Source organism: Borostomias antarcticus (assembly GCF_949987555.1).
Source record: "Borostomias antarcticus genome assembly, chromosome: 12".
Lineage (NCBI taxonomy): Eukaryota > Metazoa > Chordata > Actinopteri > Stomiiformes > Stomiidae > Borostomias > Borostomias antarcticus.
Window position 1 is genome coordinate 26,490,920 of NC_140245.1, and position 20,000 is coordinate 26,510,919.

The 20,000-nt window shown below is 51.1% G+C and overlaps 2 protein-coding genes across 2 annotated transcripts in view; one reads left to right on the forward strand and one right to left on the reverse strand.

The window, feature by feature from the left end:
- The window catches only part of LOC311315854 (protein TANC1-like), a 29,544-nt gene extending 10,511 nt beyond the window's left edge, over positions 1–19,033 (forward strand). Inside the window, exons 5-19 of the mRNA XM_084446553.1 lie at positions 242–345; positions 1,691–1,799; positions 2,324–2,446; positions 2,851–3,087; positions 4,516–4,707; positions 4,986–5,067; positions 8,110–8,243; positions 8,432–8,555; positions 11,538–11,713; positions 12,030–12,153; positions 13,186–13,215; positions 13,488–13,579; positions 13,691–13,837; positions 15,413–15,513; positions 17,163–19,033. Coding sequence (XP_084302679.1) covers positions 242–345; positions 1,691–1,799; positions 2,324–2,446; positions 2,851–3,087; positions 4,516–4,707; positions 4,986–5,067; positions 8,110–8,243; positions 8,432–8,555; positions 11,538–11,713; positions 12,030–12,153; positions 13,186–13,215; positions 13,488–13,579; positions 13,691–13,837; positions 15,413–15,513; positions 17,163–18,441 — 3,054 coding nt within the window. The 3' untranslated portion in view covers positions 18,442–19,033. The remainder of the gene's footprint in view (positions 1–241; positions 346–1,690; positions 1,800–2,323; positions 2,447–2,850; positions 3,088–4,515; positions 4,708–4,985; positions 5,068–8,109; positions 8,244–8,431; positions 8,556–11,537; positions 11,714–12,029; positions 12,154–13,185; positions 13,216–13,487; positions 13,580–13,690; positions 13,838–15,412; positions 15,514–17,162) is intronic.
- wdsub1 (WD repeat, sterile alpha motif and U-box domain containing 1) overlaps positions 19,032–20,000 on the reverse strand; it is an 11,565-nt gene continuing 10,596 nt past the window's right edge. The window contains exon 12 of the mRNA XM_084447130.1: positions 19,032–20,000. This exon is cut by the window's right edge and continues 1,348 nt beyond it. The gene's annotated coding sequence lies outside the window, so the exon portion shown is untranslated.

The following is a 20,000-nucleotide window of genomic DNA, read 5'->3' on the forward strand; positions in this document are numbered from 1 at the left end:
GAAACACTTTGGTGCCGACCGAAAGTCCTTCTCCATGGTTTCTCCGAACTCCTCCCACACCCGCTGCTTTGCCTTGGTCACGGCCGAAGCCGTTAAGCTACTGTAATGTAATGTAATATAATGTACTGTAACGTACTGTAATGTAATATAATGTACTGTAATGTACTGTAATGTAATATAATGTACTGTAATGTAATATAATGTACTGTAACGTACTGTAATCTGTCCTTCCTGTCCGTAGGTGCGGCGTAGGGACGGCACGCGGATGCTCTGTCACACGTCCTTCAGGGAGTGGCTGGTGTGGAGGGCAGACGGGGAGAGCACAGACTTCCTCTGTGACCCCAGGTTAGTCCCCAAGGTCAAAGGTCAAAGGTCAAACGGAAGCTTTGGCCTAGGTCGGAAAGGGAAGTTATGGTCACATCTGGGATGACAGCAGCTTCTCGTCCCAAGAAGTTTAATTGAATACAGTTGACATGGAATAGACCTTTCCGACCTGTCAATCACGCGGAGAATACTAATAAGGTTGCCTGATTACTTAAGACCACGCCTCAGATGTCCCACAAACAAAGCTTGTCCTGTTGTGTGTTCATAGATAAGACATTAGCTTGAAGAAGATGGCTCTTAAAACATACAGAAAACCGGCCTGCAGGCTGCTGTACCATAATGTTATAAGAAAACAAGAAACACGATACTCCACACCTCCCTCCACACATCAGTTTACAGCAGCGCCGACACACAAAGCTACAAAGCTAGTAGCATTACTGCAGGCTAGGTGCTTGATGTACAGTAGAGAAGCTAATTAGCCCGTAGCTAGCAGTTAACAGATTCTCCCAGGCTTATTTTCAAAGAATGGATGCCACTAACTTACTCACCCTGCTTTACATGTGCAGTCTATGGGCTATATGCACAACTCCAGTAAATAGTGATGAAATGAAATGATTATTCAGGTGTGCCTGATCATTGTGCTGCAGTCAGGCACACCTGATTAATCACTTCATCCAATAGTGTAGGACAGGAAATAGAGAAGCATGTCTAATTTCAGGAAGTAGTGGAGTTGTGCATATAGCCTATTGGCCCCGACACTTATTGTGATGTTTTTTTCCATCATGGGTAGCGAATAATGATGACATTAAAGCAATATCGCGATATTTGGACCTTTACAAACATGTCTGGTGCTAATTCTCCAATTCGATTTACTCAAAGTAAGCTGAATCGTCCAGTCTACTCAGAAAGATAATACATTGACATTTATTACCTTTTAAAACTCGCGCCCCCGGGACGCAGCATTCAGTCGAAGTGCGAATGCACAACGTTGTGCTTAAACCACACAGTAGTAGCTAACTATTCAGGCGTCTATGGATATCATGTGTTTTTTAGCTCAATGATATCATGGCGGAGGTGAGAAAACCGAAGCGAAACATCACGGAGGAAGCGAGAAAAACAAAAAGACAATCTGATAACGTTACGACAGTACGACAGTGCACTTACTCGCAGAGCCTGTGGGGGCGCAGTTCAGAGAAAACCGGAGAATACGCTATGTATTGCTTTAATGATGATGATTACTGATTACTGATATTTCTGCTGATGACCGTGACGAGGTGACGTTATTAACGTACTGGCCAGTGCGCCGGTTGGGTCAGGGTTTCCGCCGGGCTAACCAGATGGCGCTGTGCGGAGTGTCTCCCTGCAGGAGTGGCCACGCCCTCCTGGCCTTCATGTTCTCCCGGCAAGAGGCCCGGCTGAACCGGCAGCAGACCATGGAGCTGGGGCACCACATCCTCAAAGCGCACATCTTCAAGGTATTCCGCCCGACATACAAAGTTTCCGGTCGCCCGCGCCTGAACGGAGATCTGAGCCCAATGATCCGTGATGGTCGTGCGGTATTGTTAGCGGGGGGCTTTAGGACCCAGAGTTTTACCGGCTGTGAAACGCATTCAAGATCCCTTTCACAGTGCAACTTTCCTGTCTTTACCTCTGTCTGTCTGTCTGATCCTATCTCTCACTCTCCACCCCTCCCTACCTCCCTCTCTCTCTCTCTCTCCCTCCCTCTCTCTCTCTCCCTACCTCCCTCCCTCTCTCTCTCTCTCTATCTCCCTCCCTCTCTCTCTCTCTCTCTCTCTCTCTCCCTCCCTCTCCCTCCCTCTCTCTCTCTCTCTCTCTCTCTCTCTCTCTCCCTCTCTCTCTCTCTCTCTCTCTCTCTCTCCCTCCCTCTCTCTCTCTCTCTCTCTCTCTCCCTCTCTCTCTCTCTCTCTCTCTCTCCCTCCCTCTCCCTCCCTCTCTCTCTCTCTCTCTCTCTCTCTCTCTCTCTCTCTCTCTCTCCCAGGGTCAGAGTAAGAGGACGGGCGTGTCCTCCAGTGTCCTGCAGGCCTTGTGGGTGAGCTGCAGCACAGACAACCTCTCCGCCGCACTCGCCTCCCTCAGGAACCTCTACACACCCAACGTCAAAGTGAGACACGCACACACACACACACACACACACACACGCACACACACACACACACACACACACACACACACACACACACACACACACACACACACACACACCCATATGCCTAACCTCATGTCATGTAATAGGCTAGAATGGAACTGTAGACATGCTGTGATGTAATGGCCACATTGGGGCCTACAGTGAGGCATGCTGGGAGACACACACACACACACACACACACACACACACACACACACACACACACACACACACACACACACACACACACACACTCCCATACACACGCTCCCATACACACACACAACCACACACACACACACACACACACACACACACACACACACACACACACACACACACACTCCCATACACACGCTGACCTCCGCCTCTGTCCACAGGTGAGCCGCCTGCTGATGCTGGGCGGGGCCAGTGCGAGCTGGCGCACAGAGGTGATTGGACGCGCCCCTGTGCTGGCGGTCCACGCCCACCTGGGTCACAGCGAGATGGTGGCGCTGCTGCTGGAGCTGGGGGCGCCCGTGGACGGGGCGTCGGACAGCGGCATGACCCCGCTCTGCCTGGCCGCCGCCGCCGGACACTCGGGATTGGTCAGCATGCTCTGCAAGAAGGGGGCAAAGGTCGCGCTTTTATGATAAAAACATCCATCTTTATTTCCATTGATAATGACCAGCGCTTCCATATCAAATCAAATCAAACTTTATTTTTATAGCGCGTTTCATATACAGAGGAAACACAGAGAGCAGCGGGAGGATGGACAGAATCCAGCTCCTTCAATTCCAGAGGGAAGCAAAATAAACACTTTCACCCAGGGTCCCAAAAAGTCATCTGTAAAAATTCTTCGAGCAAGCTCCTGGAAAATGTTTGTCAATTGGCTAAGAACATATACAGAGCAATAAACATGGGCTAAATATTTCATAAGAGAGACATGACTAACAGTAGAGTAGATAAATAGTTCTAGAGATGTTGCCTATATGGTCGGCCATTATGTGTTAGCTACATGTATCCCCGTAGTCCATAATAGGATATTTAAGTGAATCATATGACAAAGCACAATAAGCGCTTAGCAGACAAGCTCATAAAGAATGTAGAGTAAACTGTGTTTAGCCGCTAAGTAGAAGTGGGGAGACAAAAAGCAGAGAGCCAAGGGTAAGAAGGGGAGGGGGAGCGTGACTTGACAGGGACAGCCGGTGACACACAGTGGGACGGAGCTGGACACGAGGGCGGCAGGGGGGCCTCTCCAGGAGCCACGGGGAGCCATTAGGAGGACCTCGGCCGGGAAAAGGGTGGGGGAGGACTCCAGGGACCTGGGTGAGACACCGGGGAGGAGACAGGGAGACAGGGACGGCAGCAGCCCGGGGGACCTCCACCAGACACAGGGCCCAGATAGCAAGCGGATCTGGGCCATATACAGGCCAGATCTGGCCCTTGTGGCTTAGTTCCGGCCCATATATGGCCCAGAATCATTACACATCCGCTTGCTATCTGGGGGTGGTCAGCAGGAAACAGGGAGGCGTCCACAGGACCTGTTTAGAGTACGAGAGAGAGAGATCAGTGAGGAGAGAGGAAGACTGGGTTAGTGGCTGCACTGGACATCCACAGCAGACACGGGGGTCTCTACCGGACTCAGGGTGGTCTGCAAGTGACAGAGGGGCATCCACTGGACCTGGTTAGAAGGTAGGAGGAAGAGGCACTAGGGAGAGGGGAGGAAGATGAGGGTTAGTAGCACGCAGAACCACATAAGAAACACCGATTTTCACCAGACCATGCCAGTTGCTGGGCAACAAGCATCTGTATATACATCTATACATACACACAGTAGATAAAAGCATATATACCAAAGTATACAAGGGATTCACAAGCAGGCTGGAGGCTGCCTTTCTGTGTCTCTAGGCCCTGGCTAATGACTGTAGGCTAGACAATAGGTAAGTCTTAGGATCTCGCTTAAAAATGTCCACTGTTCAGACCGCCTGCGGCGCGATGGTCACATGCTGAAGCCCCGCCCCCCTGGCGCTGACCCTTGCGTCGTCCCCTGCTTGCTTCCATAGGCGGGCCATGTCGACAAGACCGGCCAATGCGCCCTGGTCCACGCCGGGCTGAAGGGACACCTGGACATCGTCCACCTCCTGTTGGCCCAGGACTGGGGCCCCGAGACCCCCAAGGACCCCCAGCGCTCAGCGGGGAGGAGCCAGGCTGTGCAGCACGCCCTAACCGGGGCCTCCAGCATGGGACACACACACGTATGCATAAACACACACACACACACACACACACACACACACACACACACACACACACACACACACACACACGTACTGTATGTTAATGTCACCATGGGACTCACCAGCATAAACACACACACACACACACACACACGTATGTTAATGTCACCATGGGACTGACCAGACTAAACAGCCCCATAATACCATACACACACACACACAGTGCTGCTTGCCTTTATACGTCGTGTGTGTGTGTGTGTGTGTGTGTGTGTGTGTGTGTGTGTGTGTGTGTGCAGGTTGTGCGGAGCTTGTTGGAGCTGAAGGATGAGCAGGTCCCGGTGCAGGTCGATGGTCCTGACGCTCTTTGGGGGGAGACGGGTACGGCGTCTCTCTTTTCATTAACTACCTTTTCTCTCGCCGTCGCCGTTTCGTCTCCGTCTGGTTGGGCGGCGGACGGAAGATAAGTAACCAGCGGCGACGCGTGAAAGATCTTCACCGTGTTTGTTGAACGGGCAGACGACAAGATCGGCAAGAGGGATGATGTAGCCTGGATCCAATCCAATCCAACTTTATTCATAGAGCACATTTTAAACAGCAAGCGTTGACCAAAGTGCTTTCCATTTCAATCAATAGAAAAAATACAGTAGACAACACAATAGTTGACAATAGAAGCATAATGAAAGATAAGAAAGAGCTACTCTGATACTTAGTATTAAAACGCCAGGGAAAATGTTTTTAGGTGGGACTTAAACACTGGAAGCGTTGCGGCCAGCCTAATGTGGGGGGGCACGTTGTTCCAGAGTTCGGGGGCAACGATGGCTAGATGCTCCAGCACACACTCTCCGTGTTACCTCTGTGTAGTCAGCTAGTTCTCTCTCCACGCTTATGAATGATTATGTCGTTATCTCACTGATATCGTACGTGTGATGTGATTGGATGATCGTGTGATCGGTGATGCAGAAGCACATTTAGCAAAGCGCAGGCTGCTTTTTGCGGTGGTGCGATATCACTGAAAACCCAACGTTATGGGGTTAGGATACCCTTAACACCTGTCAAACGAGCCGACTTCACATCTCACATCCTCCGAGCCTCGTCTCATACATGGACCTCAGACGAGCCTCGGACACACACTTCTACATTCACCCCACTGTAATGTAATCACAGCAGGTCCTCGGTTCTGATTGGCCGGGCCGGACTCTAAATGACTCCGGGCCCTTTTTCTCTGGACACCCCCTCGGGACACCCCCTCACCCACGCGCCTGGCCGAAGCATATGTTTGAGATATATGTCTATTAGCAATAAGAAAACGCATTCATATCAATACCATCTAATTTGATCTAATCTAATCTAATTACAATAAATGATCCGTAACCCCTCCTTGCTCCACTATCCTTCTGAGTGATTGCATTAGAAGGGGTAATATTATCAGACGAGGCTTTTATGAGCGTCCTCTCCAGGGCTCCAGCGTGATTGCGAGGATGCTCATAGGACCACAGAGACAGGAAGATACTGGGACGCAGAATTACATCCCATCATGCCTTCTGGCACCAACCTGCGAATTGTGAATAAAAACCTGATTAAAGCTCATTAAAGCTCGTTAACGTCGTTAAAGTGGTGTCTAGAGGTGGGTGAAAACAAGAAACAATCTTTTGCAGTTAATTTCCGCTACCTAGCACAATTAAATAAACAGCCGTTCTTGGTTAACCATTCAGGTTTTAAAGTGTATTTATGCATGCGATGCTTTTAAGAGCTGCTCTGCCAGGAGGAAAGACCTCCTTTATTGTTTCAGCTTGTCATGCGTCTGCTGTTGTCTGCAGTGTGTGTGTGTGTGTGTGTGTGTGTGTGTGTATTACTGTATGTGTCGTTTGCAGAGTGTGTGTGTATTATGTGTCATTGTCTGCAGTGTGTGTGTGTGTGTGTGTGTGTGTGTATTGTGTCGTTGTCTGTAGTGTGTGTGTGTGTATGTATTATGCGCCGTTATCTGCATTGTGTGTGTGTATTATGTTAATGTTCTACTGTGTTGAGCTCAGCTCATTAGTCTGGATAAATGAGGTTGGTTTTCCTCTCTGAGGGCTCTGTGAGAAATCATCTCTCTCTCTCTCTCTCTCTCTCTCTCTCACACACATACACAGACATACACACACACACACACACACACACACACACACACACACACCCACACCCTCAAGGTCGCTGACATGACAACAGTGTTTATTGCTTGCTGGAATGGTGCAGTAGTGAATGGCAGTCTAATGGGGTTGCTGCTGCTATTAAGGGTTTGTTTCTGCATGAAACACACTTAGGCATCACCAGCTAGCATTGCTGGGCTGTTAGGGATCACTAGCTAGCATTGCTGGGATGTTAGGGATCACTAGCTAGCATTGCTGGGCTGTTAGGATCACTAGCTAGCATTGCTGGGCTGTTAGGGATCACTAGCTAGCATTGCTGGGCTGTTAGGGATCACTAGCTAGCATTGCTGGGCTGTTTGTATGTCATTGCTGGGCTGTTTGTATGTGGACACTGAAAATCCCCTCATTGTTTGAGGATTATAATGCAAATATAACATACATTAGATAAGATACAGGTCTGTTCGAATAGGGTTTCAACACACAATCTCAGCTGGAGAGGTAGTAGAGCATAAATGAGGATCTTGTGGCCAGCTGTGAACGTATTTGATCAGCATCCGCGTGAGGCAGAGTGTGTCGGCCAATCAGGAGCTCAGACAGCCGTGGACAGGAGGAGAGAACAAGCGTCCACCGTCACCTGGTGTGCACCTGCCACGCTCGGCAGGACAAAACCTCCCTTTGAATTCCTTCAAAGGGAAAGTAGCTTCGATATTCAGGGTGTTGCTTGAAGTACTGTCTGACTCTCTCTGGTCTAGTGCACTATGCGGACCGGTGTACGTTGTTAAAAACATCTGGCCTGCTCTTTATACCCTGCCAGTGTGAAGGAAAGGGATTCAGTTAGAATCAGCAGCAGCGATGGCATGTTAGAAGATGGAAGCGCAGTCCAATTACTGGGAGCTCCCGTGTTCTTTCAGTCTAGACTATTCAATATCGCTGGCTTGTCAGACTATCCCAAATGTTAAGAGCTGAGATAAGATAGAAATGTTAGGATCTCCAGGAGGGGGGGTTTGGGCGTTACAGCAGCAGAAACAGACCAGAAACAGAAGAGCTACAGAATAAAATCAAGAATCAATGGGTCAATTCAATGGGTCAATTTAACGATAAATAAAAAACTGCTATAAAAACCTATAAAATATGAGTAAAAAGCCTAGCCAGTGTAAACCGCCTCATCATTATTGTCTTGCTTTTTGACGTACTGTACTGTAGTATGCAAATGACAGACAGGCGGCTGATGAGTGGATTGATCGTGCTTTGCTCTTCCTGGTTCTTCCTGCCCCCCCCCCCTCTGTCTCAGCTCTGTGTGCGGCGGCAGGGCGTGGCCAGACAGAGACATGCGTCTTCCTGTTGGAGCAGGGGGCGGGGGCAGAGCGCCCCAACCGCAGAGGCGCGGCCCCGCTCCTCAGCTGCGTCCGGCAGGGTCACGCTCAGGTCAGGGGTCGCCCTCATAGGGGTTCTGTATGTGTGTGTGTGTGTGTGTGTGTGTGTGTGTGTGTGGGGGGGGGACGGGACGTTGTAACGAAGCGTTCATCTTCTTCGTCTCTCTTAATCTCCTCCCCCCTCCTCCTCTACCCCCGTCTCTCCCTCCCTCCCTCCCTCCCTCCCTCCCTCCCTGTCAGGTTGCAGAGCTGCTGTTGCAGCACGGGGCCGACATCAACGTCTGTGACAAACAGGGCCGCAGTCCTTTGATGGTGGCGGCCAGCAACGGCCACCTCACCACCGTTGACCTCCTGCTGTCTAAAGGTGAGGTCAACAGGACAGATCCCACCGTTACACCAGACCTGCTAACAGATCACATTACTGCTCTGTAGCACTGAGCTATACAAAGTAAGACATATTTGTTTAATTGATTAGTTTGACAACATTAAAGGACAATGCTCGTTTTTGACAACCTGGACCTTATTTATGACATATTATAAGACGTTTGACTCACCGAGATCACTTTGGTGTAGTTCAGAGGCCTGTAGAAGAAATTTAAAATCCAGCGCGAGGCAGTATATCCATGTAATGGCGGTGGTCGGGGCACCGAGAATGCAGTTTCTAAAAATCTATTTTCTGCCGCGAAACGGTTGTTTTCATCAATCTGTCATCAAACCCGACCAATTACATGGATATACTGGCTCGCGCTGGATTTTAAATTTCTTCTACAGGTCTCCGAACTACACCAAAGTTATCTCGTTGAGTCAAACGTCGTTATGTCGTAAATAAGGTCCAGGTTGTCAAAAACGAGCATTGTCCTTTAAAAATACACCAAGGAGATTTGTGTATGACGACAATCATTGAGGATGAACACAATAGCGTGGCGTAGGCCCCCCAAGCCAGAAAGGCATCTCTGTATCTTAATTGTTGGTTTTATGATCATGTGCATCTCTGGCCCTCGGGAAAAAGTCACCCAGATACAGTGCATCCGCAAAGTATTCATATCCCTTCACTTTTTACACATTTTATGATATAGCCTTATTCCAAAAAGGATTAAATTATTTTTTTCCTCAAGATTATACACACAATACCCCATAATGACAAAGTGAAAACTTTTGTAGATTTTTTTTATATCACATGTACATAAGTATTCACTCCAGTTGCTATGACACTCAAAATGAAGCTCAGGTGCATCCTGTTTCCACTGATCATCCTTGAGATGTTTCTACAACTTGGTTGGAATCCATGTGTGGTAAATTCAATTGATTGGATATGATTTGGAAAGGTACACATCTGTCTATATAAGATCCCACTGTTGACAGCGCATGTCAGAGCACAAACCAAGCATCACGATGAAGGACTTGTCTGTTTACCTCAGAGACAGGATTATATCGAAGAAGTGCAACAAACAGCAATTATATTTCAATGATAAAGAAGCATTATTCACAACAACCAACAGTGCAATGGCAGCGCAACTTGAGGCTGTAATTGCTGCCAACGGTGCTTCAACAAAGTATTGAGTAAAGGGTGTGAATACATAAACAGTATACTGTACATGTGATATTTTAGTGTTTTATTTTTAATAATAAATTTGCACACACACAAACGGTGTCTTTTTCACTTTGTCATTATGGCGTATTGTGTGTAGAATTTTTATCCATTTTGGAATAAGGCTGTAACATAAAATGTGGAAAAAGTGAAGGGATATGGATACTTTCTGGATGCACTGCAATAAGCTCCCCTGTTTGATCTGAGAAAGCCTGGCTTCCACCGGTAGACAATTTCACTTTTTGAAGTGTCTCTCCAACGTGGGCATGGAAACTTCATAGCAAAGCATCTCTCATTAGTTGGTTTTGAAAGGTCTGTTCTCTAGTTTGTGCTTCAGCACCTTTGAAGCACCCTCAAATCACAATGTAGTTGCGTAATCAAACGTGGCACTGGATTAGAGGCGTGGCTAGCACCGTCATGGACTGGATTAGAGGCGTGGCTAGCACCGTCATGGACTCAGTCTGGCAGCTTGGACTTTCTGGCCAGAAACTTGGTTCAGGCGTTATCCTTCCCCTGTGCTCATGGTCTTACGTTCACCGCGAGATTACCTTCCAGTGTTCACCCCAGATTACCTTCCAGTGTTCACCCCAGGTCCTGAGCTCAACCTTCCCTCAACCTTCCAGTGTTCACCCCAGGTCCTGAGCTCAACCCCCCAGTGTTCACCCCAGGTCCTAAACTCAACCTCCCAGTGTTCACCCCAGGTCCTGAACCTTCCAGTGTTCACCCCAGGTCCTGAGCTCAACCTTCCAGTGTTCACCCCAGGTCCTGTAACTCAACCTCCCAGTGTTCACCCCAGGTCCTGTAACTCAACCTCCCAGTGTTCACCCCAGGTCCTAAACTCAACCTCCCAGTGTTCACCCCAGGTCCTAAACTCAACCTCCCAGTGTTCACCCCAGGTCCTGAGCTCAACCTCCCAGTGTTCACCCCAGGTCCTGAGCTCAACCTTCCAGTGTTCACCCCAGGTCCTGTAACTCAACCTCCCAGTGTTCACCCCAGGTCCTAAACTCAACCTTCCAGTGTTCACCACAGGTGAGCTCAACCTTCCAGTGTTCACCCCAGGTCCTGAGCTCATCCTTCCAGTGTTCACCCCAGGTCCTGAGCTCAACCTCCCAGTGTTCACCCCAGGTCCTCTAGCTCAACCTTCCAGTGTTCACCCCAGGTCCTGAGCTCAACCTCTCAGTGTTCACCCCAGGTCCTGAGCTCAACCTTCCAGTGTTCACCCCAGGTCCTGAGCTCCTCCTTCCAGTGTTCACCACAGGTCCTGAGCTCAACCTCTCAGTGTTCACCACAGGTCCTGAGCTCAACCTCTCAGTGTTCACCACAGGTCCTGAGCTCCTCCTTCCAGTGTTCACCACAGGTCCTGAGCTCAACCTCTCAGTGTTCACCACAGGTCCTGAGCTCAACCTTCCAGTGTTCACCCCAGGTCCTGAGCTCAACCTCCCAGTGTTCAGTGGAAGATTTTCCCCTGAAGACTTTCCTGACAGCATCTCTCCTCCAAACATCACCAAAAGAGCGGATTCTCGTCTCAACCTCATACTAAATCCAAACATCATATTCCATTAAATTCAGTGAATAAATGACTTAATTAATCAATTGCATGGTTACACATAAAAACAATAAAAAAGTAACCATAAGACAACCAAACATCTGGTTGCAGTGTTACTTCTGGACACGGCTCCACTGTGTTTCTGTGTCGGTTGTGTGGTGTGTGTGTGTGTGTGTGTGTGTGTGTGTGTGTGGTGTGTGCCGCCATGCCAGGCGCCTCTGTGACCAGCGCGGATAAGGAGGGTCTGACCGCCCTGAGCTGGGCGTGTCTGAAGGGTCAGAGGGCCGCGGTGCAGCTGCTGGTGGAGAAGGGCTCGGACAAGGACCACGCGGACAGGAACGGCCGCACGCCGCTGGACCTGTCCGCCTTCAGCGGGGACGCCGACACGGTCAGTTTCCTTGGACCCTCGTTTCGCTGGTCAGCGGGAAAAAAAAGGGCCTTGCGGTTTATAGGTAGTGTATAATGTAACCCCCGTTAAAGGGCTTCGAACCCGCGAACTCCCGCTTGTGAGGCGGACGCGCCGACAGTTGCGCCAACAGGGACGTCCCTCTTGGAGGGACTGTTAGCGCTTCTTTGAGGAGTGAGTTTGACCAACCACTCGCTACCACTACCTGGGACTCACAAGGAGAGTCACTCGGCTCCATATAGATTCAGTAGGTATGAGACCCGACCGTCCTTCCTCCCGAACCCGTCTCCCCCCCTAGCTGCAGTACCTGGTGGAGAGCGGCGCGGTGGCGGACCAGAGCGGTACCAGGCAGTCGGACCGGGCCGAGGGCGGTCCGAGCAGCGCCGTGGTGGTCACGCTGCTGAAGAAAGGAGCCAAGGCGGGTAAGAAGACCACCTCACCTCACCTCACCTCACTGAGACCACCTCACCTCACCTCGCTGTGGAAACACGCATTCAAGTCTAAATCTAAGACCGGCCGTCTTGTACCGAACAGAGCAGATTCACCATGACGTCATCTCAATGTTTTATTTCTCTGTAACATCGTCTCTCACTCTCCCTCCCTGTCTCTCTCTGTCTCCCTCCCTGTCTCCCTCCCTGTCTCTCTCTGTCTCCCTCCCTGTCTCTCTCTCTGTCTCCCTCCCTGTCTCTCTCTCTGTCTCCCTCCCTGTCTCCCTCTCTGTCTCCCTCCCTGTCTCTCTCTCTCTGTCTCCCTCCCTGTCTCCCTCCCTGTCTCTCTCTCTCTCTGTCTCCCTCCCTGTCTCTCTCTCTCTGTCTCCCTCCCTGTCTCTCTCTCTCTGTCTCCCTCCCTGTCTCTCTCTCTCTGTCTCCCTCCCTGTCTCCCTCCCTGTCTCTCTCTCTCTGTCTCCCTCCCTGTCTCTCTCTGTCTCCCTCCCTGTCTCTCTCTCTCTCTGTCTCCCTCCCTGTCTCTCTCTCTCTGTCTCCCTCCCTGTCTCTCTCTCTCTGTCTCCCTCCCTGTCTCTCTCTCTCTGTCTCCCTCCCTGTCTCCCTCCCTGTCTCTCTCTCTCTGTCTCCCTCCCTGTCTCTCTCTGTCTCCCTCCCTGTCTCCCTCCCTGTCTCTCTCTGTCTCCCTCCCTGTCTCCCTCCCTGTCTCTCTCTCTGTCTTCCTCTCTGTCTCCCTCCCTGTCTCTCTCTCTGTCTTCCTCCCTGTCTCTCTCTCTGTCTCCCTCCCTGTCTCTCTCTCTGTCTCCCTCCCTGTCTCTCTCTCTGTCTCCCTCCCTGTCTCTCTCTGTCTCCCTCCCTGTCTCTCTCTCTGTCTCCCTCCCTGTCTCTCTCTGTCTCCCTCCCTGTCTCTCTCTCTCTGTCTCCCTCCCTGTCTCTCTCTCTGTCTCCCTCCCTGTCTCTCTCTCTGTCTCTCTCCTTTTGGAACTGCCATCATTTTATGACACCTGAAAGGCTACAAAACAGCTCCTCATGATCGATCAGGTGCAGTATCTAGGTCAACCTCTAAAGTATATAACAGGTGCTAGTGTGTGAGTGTGTGTGTGAGTACACGGGTGTGTGTGTGTGCGTGTGTGAGAGTGTGTTTGTGTGAGTATGTGTGTGTGAGTATGTGTTTATTTTTTTTATGTAACCTTTATTTAACCAGGCAAAATCATTAAGAACAAATTCTTATTTACAGTGATGGCTTGTGTGTGTGTGTGTGTGTGTGTGTGTGTGCGCGCGCGTTACCCTATCGTATCTCACTACCTCCGCAGGTCATGTGACGTGGGCGATGGCCACCTCCAAGCCCGACGTCCTCCTGATCCTGCTGCACAAGCTGATGGAGGAGGGGAACCTCCTGTACAAGGTGGGACACCGCTCCCATTCCCGTCACATGGATCAGAGCCAATCAGGGTTGTGATTTGGGGGGGGGGGGAGGGCGTGTCCTGACCGTGTTCTTCCGTTCTCCGTTCCCCAGAAGGGGAGGATGAAGGAGGCGGCCCAGAGGTACCAGTGCGCCCTGAGGCGCTTCCCCCGCGAGGCTTTCGGGGACGACCTGAAGGCTCTCAAAGAGCTGAGGGTCTCGCTCTACCTCAACCTGTCTCGCTGCCGGCGGAAAACCAACGTAAGGGCGGCTGCAGCACCAGCTGGTCCTCTCCGTCTTGAGAGGGAGGGGGGCTGAGGTGCTTAGCGTCGGCGCTCCCCTGAGGGTTTTACAGCCTCGTACGTCCGCCGTTCACCGATCAGATCTAGAGCATTTCATTTCTATGTCGCGTCGACGATTGAATGAAATCCAGCGTAATGTCATGAGGCTCGTCCAGCGTGATGTCATGAGGCTCGTCCAGCGTGATGTCATGAGGCTCGTCCAGCGTGATGTCATGAGGCTCGTCCAGCGTGATGTCATGAGGCTCGTCCAGCGTGATGTCATGAGGCTCGTCCAGCGTCGGAGGGATGCTGTGTGCAGACGTGCTGAGTGCTGCTAGCTCATACTAGAGGAGGGGGGGGGGGGGGCGGGGGGGTAGTAGCAGATTGTTAAATGTCACTGAGGCAAATGGGACCCGGCCCTCCTGATGGGATAAGGCCAGCCTCTCTAAGAGGCCGGGACCACTGCGATTCACAGCACAGAAACCCGCATGCGCCCTGCGATCTCGCCGAGGGCCCCGGGCGCCGCTCGGTGACACCGCGGGCGAAAGGAAGCGATATTTAGCTTCCATTCTGGCCGGGGGCTGTATTTTACCGGCGCACACTTCCTGCAGTGGGGGGGTCCACAAATCTCAGCGCAGGTGATAAGGGCCAGGGGCAGGGGGCTGGACATTAATATGATACCCATCATTAAATATTCAACACTCCCGGGCAGGGCGTTCAGCGCCGAAGATTCAAGGCTGCCATCTTGACCTCCTCCGCAAGGACAGAATCACAATGTGTTTCGCTCATTAAATATTCACCTGCGAGAGCTATGATGAGAGAGGGGGTAGCTCATTGAAAAACAAGCCTGTGTCTCTAGGCACACAAACTAACACGCACGCGCACACACACACACACACGCACACAAGAAATGAATACACATGCGTTCGCACATAGTCTGAACCCTACTGCACTCTAAGAAGTCTGCAGATATGTGCACATATTAAAACACCCATATTTACATGCGCATATAAATGTATGTGCAGGTGTGTGTGTGTGTTTTAATACTAAATGTGTGTCGGTGGGCATACTCCTACCAACACACACTCATTCTCACTGACACACACACACACACACACACACACACACACACACACACACACACACACACACACACACACACACACACACAGATGGTTACAAAAGGGTTAAACTCCATTACAGTGAGTCAGACTGGATCTCTGGCGTGTGATTGGTCATAGCTAGGAACAGTTCTGCCTGCCTCAAACATCCATTAGGAAAGCCGTGCGCTGCCGTGCGCATCATTAAGCACTATTTAACACTCCAGCTAAGCAATGATGATTACTCCTTCAGTCACCTCACATCATTACACTACCTGCTAGTAGTCGGAATTCATTAGCACCTCTAAAAATACATTTGATTGGCTAATGACCGCAAGCTGCTCTTTTTTTGTCTCCATGAGAAATCTGGGAATCAGGAAGCACTCATTGCCTTGTTGTAAACCGTGTGTGTGTGTGTGTGTGTGTGTGTGTGTGTGTGTGTGTCTAAACTACAGGACTTTGGCATAGCAGAGGAGTTTGCCACCAAGGCTGTGGAGCTGAAGCCCAGGTCGTACGAGGCGTTCTACGCCCGAGCCAGAGCCAAGCGGAGTAGCAGGTTGGCTAAGAGCCGAGGGAACCACGCCGCCGTCACTGGGATGCAATTTCATTTCCATTTCGCAATCGAGTTAAGATTGGAGAATTCATACACCCAGTGACTCGGCAGGAGATAGATGTTGATCACCTCTTCGAGGGTCAGTGAGAGGGTTTGTTGAGATCACACATACTGGACAGCTACAGTATGGAATGTTGTTTTGGTCTATTTTGAATATTACTAATACTAATATGAATATTATATGACCAGCTCAGTGGCCCTGAGACTGGCCCTCAGCATCAAGGGTTGTATTGGGGGTAAGTCCCTGCTACATACTAGCGTTGTGTCCAGGGGGTAAGGGTTGTATTGGGGGTAAGTCCCTGCATACTAGCGTTGTGTCCAGGGGGTAAGGGTTGTATTGGGGGTGAGTTCCTGCATACTAGCGTTGTGTCCAGGGGGTGAGGGTAGTATTGGGGGTAAGTCCCTGCTACATACTAGCGTTGTGTCCAGGGGGGAAGGGTGGTATTGGGGGTAAGTCCCTGCATACTAGCGTTGTGTCCAGGGGGGAAGGGTTGTATTGGGGGTAAGTCCCTGCATACTAGCGTTGTGTCCAGGGGGTGAGGGTTGTATTGGGGGTAAGTCCCTGCATACTAGCGTTGTGTCCAGGGGGGAAGGGTGGTATTGGGGGTAAGTCCCTGCATACTAGCGTTGTGTCCAGGGGGGAAGGGTTGTATTGGGGGTAAGTCCCTGCATACTAGCGTTGTGTCCAGGGGGGAAGGGTGGTATTGGGGGTAAGTCCCTGCATACTAGCATTGTGTCCAGGGGGTAAGGGTTGTATTGGGGGTAAGTCCCTGCATACTAGCGTTGTGTCCAGGGGGTGAGGGTTGTTTTGGGGGTAAGTCCCTGCATACTAGCGTTGTGTCCAGGGGGTAGGGGTTGTATTGGGGGTAAGTCCCTGCATACTAGCGCTGTGTCCAGGGGGTAAGGGTTGTATTGGGGGTAAGTCCCTGCATACTAGCGTTGTGTCCAGGGGGTAGGGGTTGTATTGGGGGTAAGTCCCTGCATACTAGCGCTGTGTCCAGGGGGTAAGGGTTGTATTGGGGGTAAGTCCCTGCATACTAGCGTTGTGTCCAGGGGGTAAGGGTTGTATTGGGGGTAAGTCCCTGCTACATACTAGCGTTGTGTCCAGGGGGTAAGGGTTGTTTTGGGGGTGAGTCCCTGCTACATACTAGCGTTGTGTCCAGGGGGTGTGGCCTACTTGCCTCACACTAAGGAATCAGGTGATAGTCTCATAGGCCATTAGGCTCCAGAACCATTGGTTCTCAAGGCTACATACTTACTTTGAATATTACTATTCAAAGTATTCAAAACTATTTTGAATATTATTATTTGGCTTAACCCAGTTCAAAGAATAGATCCCAAACTGCTGTGTGATGTGTGTGTGATGTGTGTGTGTGTGTGTGTGCGTGCGTGTGTGTGCGTGTGTGCATGTGTGTGTGATGTGTGTGTGCGTGTGTGTGTGAGTGTGTGTGTGTGTGATGTGTGTGTGTGTGTGTGTGTGTGTGTGTGTGTGTGTGCGTGATGTGTGTGTGTGTGTGTGTGTGTGTGCGTGTGTGTGTGTGTGCGTGTGTGTGTGTGTGTGTGTGTGTGCACCGCCCCTCTGTCCTCTGCAGGCAGTTTGCAGCAGCTCTGGCTGATCTTAACGAGGCGACGCGCCTCTGCCCCACCAACCGAGAGATCAGACGCCTGCTGGCCCGCGTGGAGGAGGAGTGTCAACAACCACCACCACAACAACAACAACAACAACAGCCCCCCAACAACACACCACAGGGCTACAACCAGGACCCCCCGCACCACCGCCAGACCCCGGAGGAGGAGCCGGCCCAGCGAGGTCAGGGGAGCCCGGAGGGACAGAGCCCCTCGCAACCGGACCGCCGAGACGAGGCCGGCCGAGAACCCGCGCAGTGCGGAGGGCGGAGTCTCGGGGCGTGGCCTCAGAACCCGTACGGAGGAGCCAACCGGACTCTCCTCCACGCCGCTTTAGTGGACCAGGGGCCCGGTTCGCCGCTGGAGGAGGGTCCCCCGCCGAACCGGCACCGTCCGGCCCCGCAGGCCCCGAACCGGCAGAACTGCCACTCCCTGCAGACAGGGGGCAGAGTGGGCGGCAGACCGCTGTCTCTGTGCGGCCCCTCCAGCCCCCTGCCTGGCAGACACCTCTCCCCCAGCCTGAGGCCCCCCCCGGGCTCCGGCATCGACATCGGCCCTCTGACCGCCGCCGCTGACCACCACAGCCCCGCCGGCCACCACCCACCCACCTCCCCGTGCGTCCAGCCCTACCAGACCCAGACCTCCAGCCTCTCCAGGGCCCTGGACAGACTCTCGGCCCACCCCGGGGCCGGCGGCGCGGAGGGGTCGTCTCCGGCAGCGGCGGGCGGGACGGCGGAGGCGAGGATGGAAGGGGCCGGGCCGGGCTGCCACACCACGGGCTCCAGGGGCTCCAGCTCCGGCAGCAGCACCCTGTCGGACGGCGGCGGCGGTCGAGGGTGGGGCCCGGAGCCGGTGCGGGGCAGGGGCGTGGCCAAGGCCAAGCCGGAGCTCAAGCCCCGGCCGTTCATGGGCGTGAAGGACAAGGCCGTCCGCGTGCAGGGGAACGCCCCGCCCCCAGGCCGGTACCAGGCGCAGGCCCCGGACGCAGACTTCCACTGGGCCTCGTACCAGGAGCCGCCCCACCAGGGGGGCCCGGGGGGCCCGGGGGGCCTGGCCAACGGGCAGCAGCAGCAGCCTGGCAGGGAGCACGGAGACAGGCTCTTCCACAAGGAGGCCAGGCAGGCCGCGGCGCTGCAGCACTACCCCGATGGGCGGAGCTTACAGCCTAGCCTGACCAGGGACAACCCCGCCCTCCACGCCGCCCCCATCAAGCCCAAACGCTCCTTCATAGAGTCCAACGTGTGAGAGGGGGCGGCCCTTTCCTTCTCCATCTCTCTCTCCACACACACACACACACACACACACACACGCACACACACACACACACACACACACAGACTACAAGCGAACAGAACACCTGTATTTACAACAGAGCGCATTCTAAGGAAGTGCTTAACGAAGAGAGGAGGTTGGTGAGGGGACGCTCTCAAGATCAACACTGGGCTTGCTTAGCCGGTCAGAGACCATGATGATTATGACCTTGATGACCTTGATGCCGGTCAGAGGCCGTGATGATTCAACCAAGCCGTTTTAAAATCCCCCTCACAGTTCTCGGGGTGTTTCAAGTTCATCTTTGTTACCATGGTTATCGATGCCAGTGGAAGTGATAACTAGAGTGTGAGTGGAGTCAGACGGATATTAAAACGGTTTGGATGATTAGCAGAGCGAGACACATTAGGGAAGCTTTTATGACAGCCAATGGCAAAAGACCTTAAAGGAGTAGTAAAGGGAAGATCATGTTTAGCCCTGTTTTAAGGTTACTTATGATCATATACAATGGTTCAGATGAAAATGTTGACAAAACTAGCAGTTTTGAGAAAGTCTGATAATTGCTCTACCACCGTTTAGGTCATACAATGGATGTAGGTGGGCACCTTGAAAAATCATTCAAAAACATGTTAAACTCTCGATTTCAAAGACAAGAAGCTCACCGAGGGGGTAATTGGTGTCCGTTGGTGTTCTGACATCAAATTCGGTGCAAAGTATGAATCCTGTAGGGTTTTATTGATCATTTTATGAAATCCATTGACTTGTATTGAAGCGACCGTTGTAGATGTTTAGATCAATCAGCAGAGGGGATTCAGGAAGCGGAACTACTTCAAGGCATTGCGCGAGATCGGAATCAGTTCAATCGGAAGTTTACACACGTATGTGCTGCGACTAAATAGTTCTATGCTAAATATTTTAAAAAGCCTTTCCAGATGAACTAGAATCTTACTTTATGGCGAATTATATGTCAGAACGCCAACTAACACCTCAGTGAGTTTCTTGTCTTTGAAATTGAGAGTTTAACATGTTTTTTAAATGAATTTTTAAGGTGCCCACCCACATCCAATGTATGACCAAAACGGTGGTAGAGCAATTATCAGACTTTCTCAAAAGTGCTAGTTTTGTCAAAGTTTTGATCTGAATGTATATCTATATTGTATATGATCATAGGTAACCTTAAAACAGGGCTAAACATGCATTTTCCCTTTATTACTTCTTTAAGGCTCTCCTATACAAGGAAATAGAGCAGAACTAGCACATCGTCATAACACGTATTACTGTAAGACATAGAACCTAATGTTGAAACATACTAGTGAAACTGATGAACAAGAAGCCATTTGACTAGATAAGTGGCTAGTGATGGGCATTTTATTGTCAGGTATTAGTATAAACAAAGGGTATTTATTTATAGATTTATATATGCTGTATTTATAGATTATTAACTTACCTCTTGGTAAATATCTTTGTCAGTGAAGCGCAGCTCTTAGTGCAAATACCTTTGTAAATTTGATAATTAAGAAGTATAGAAAACACTG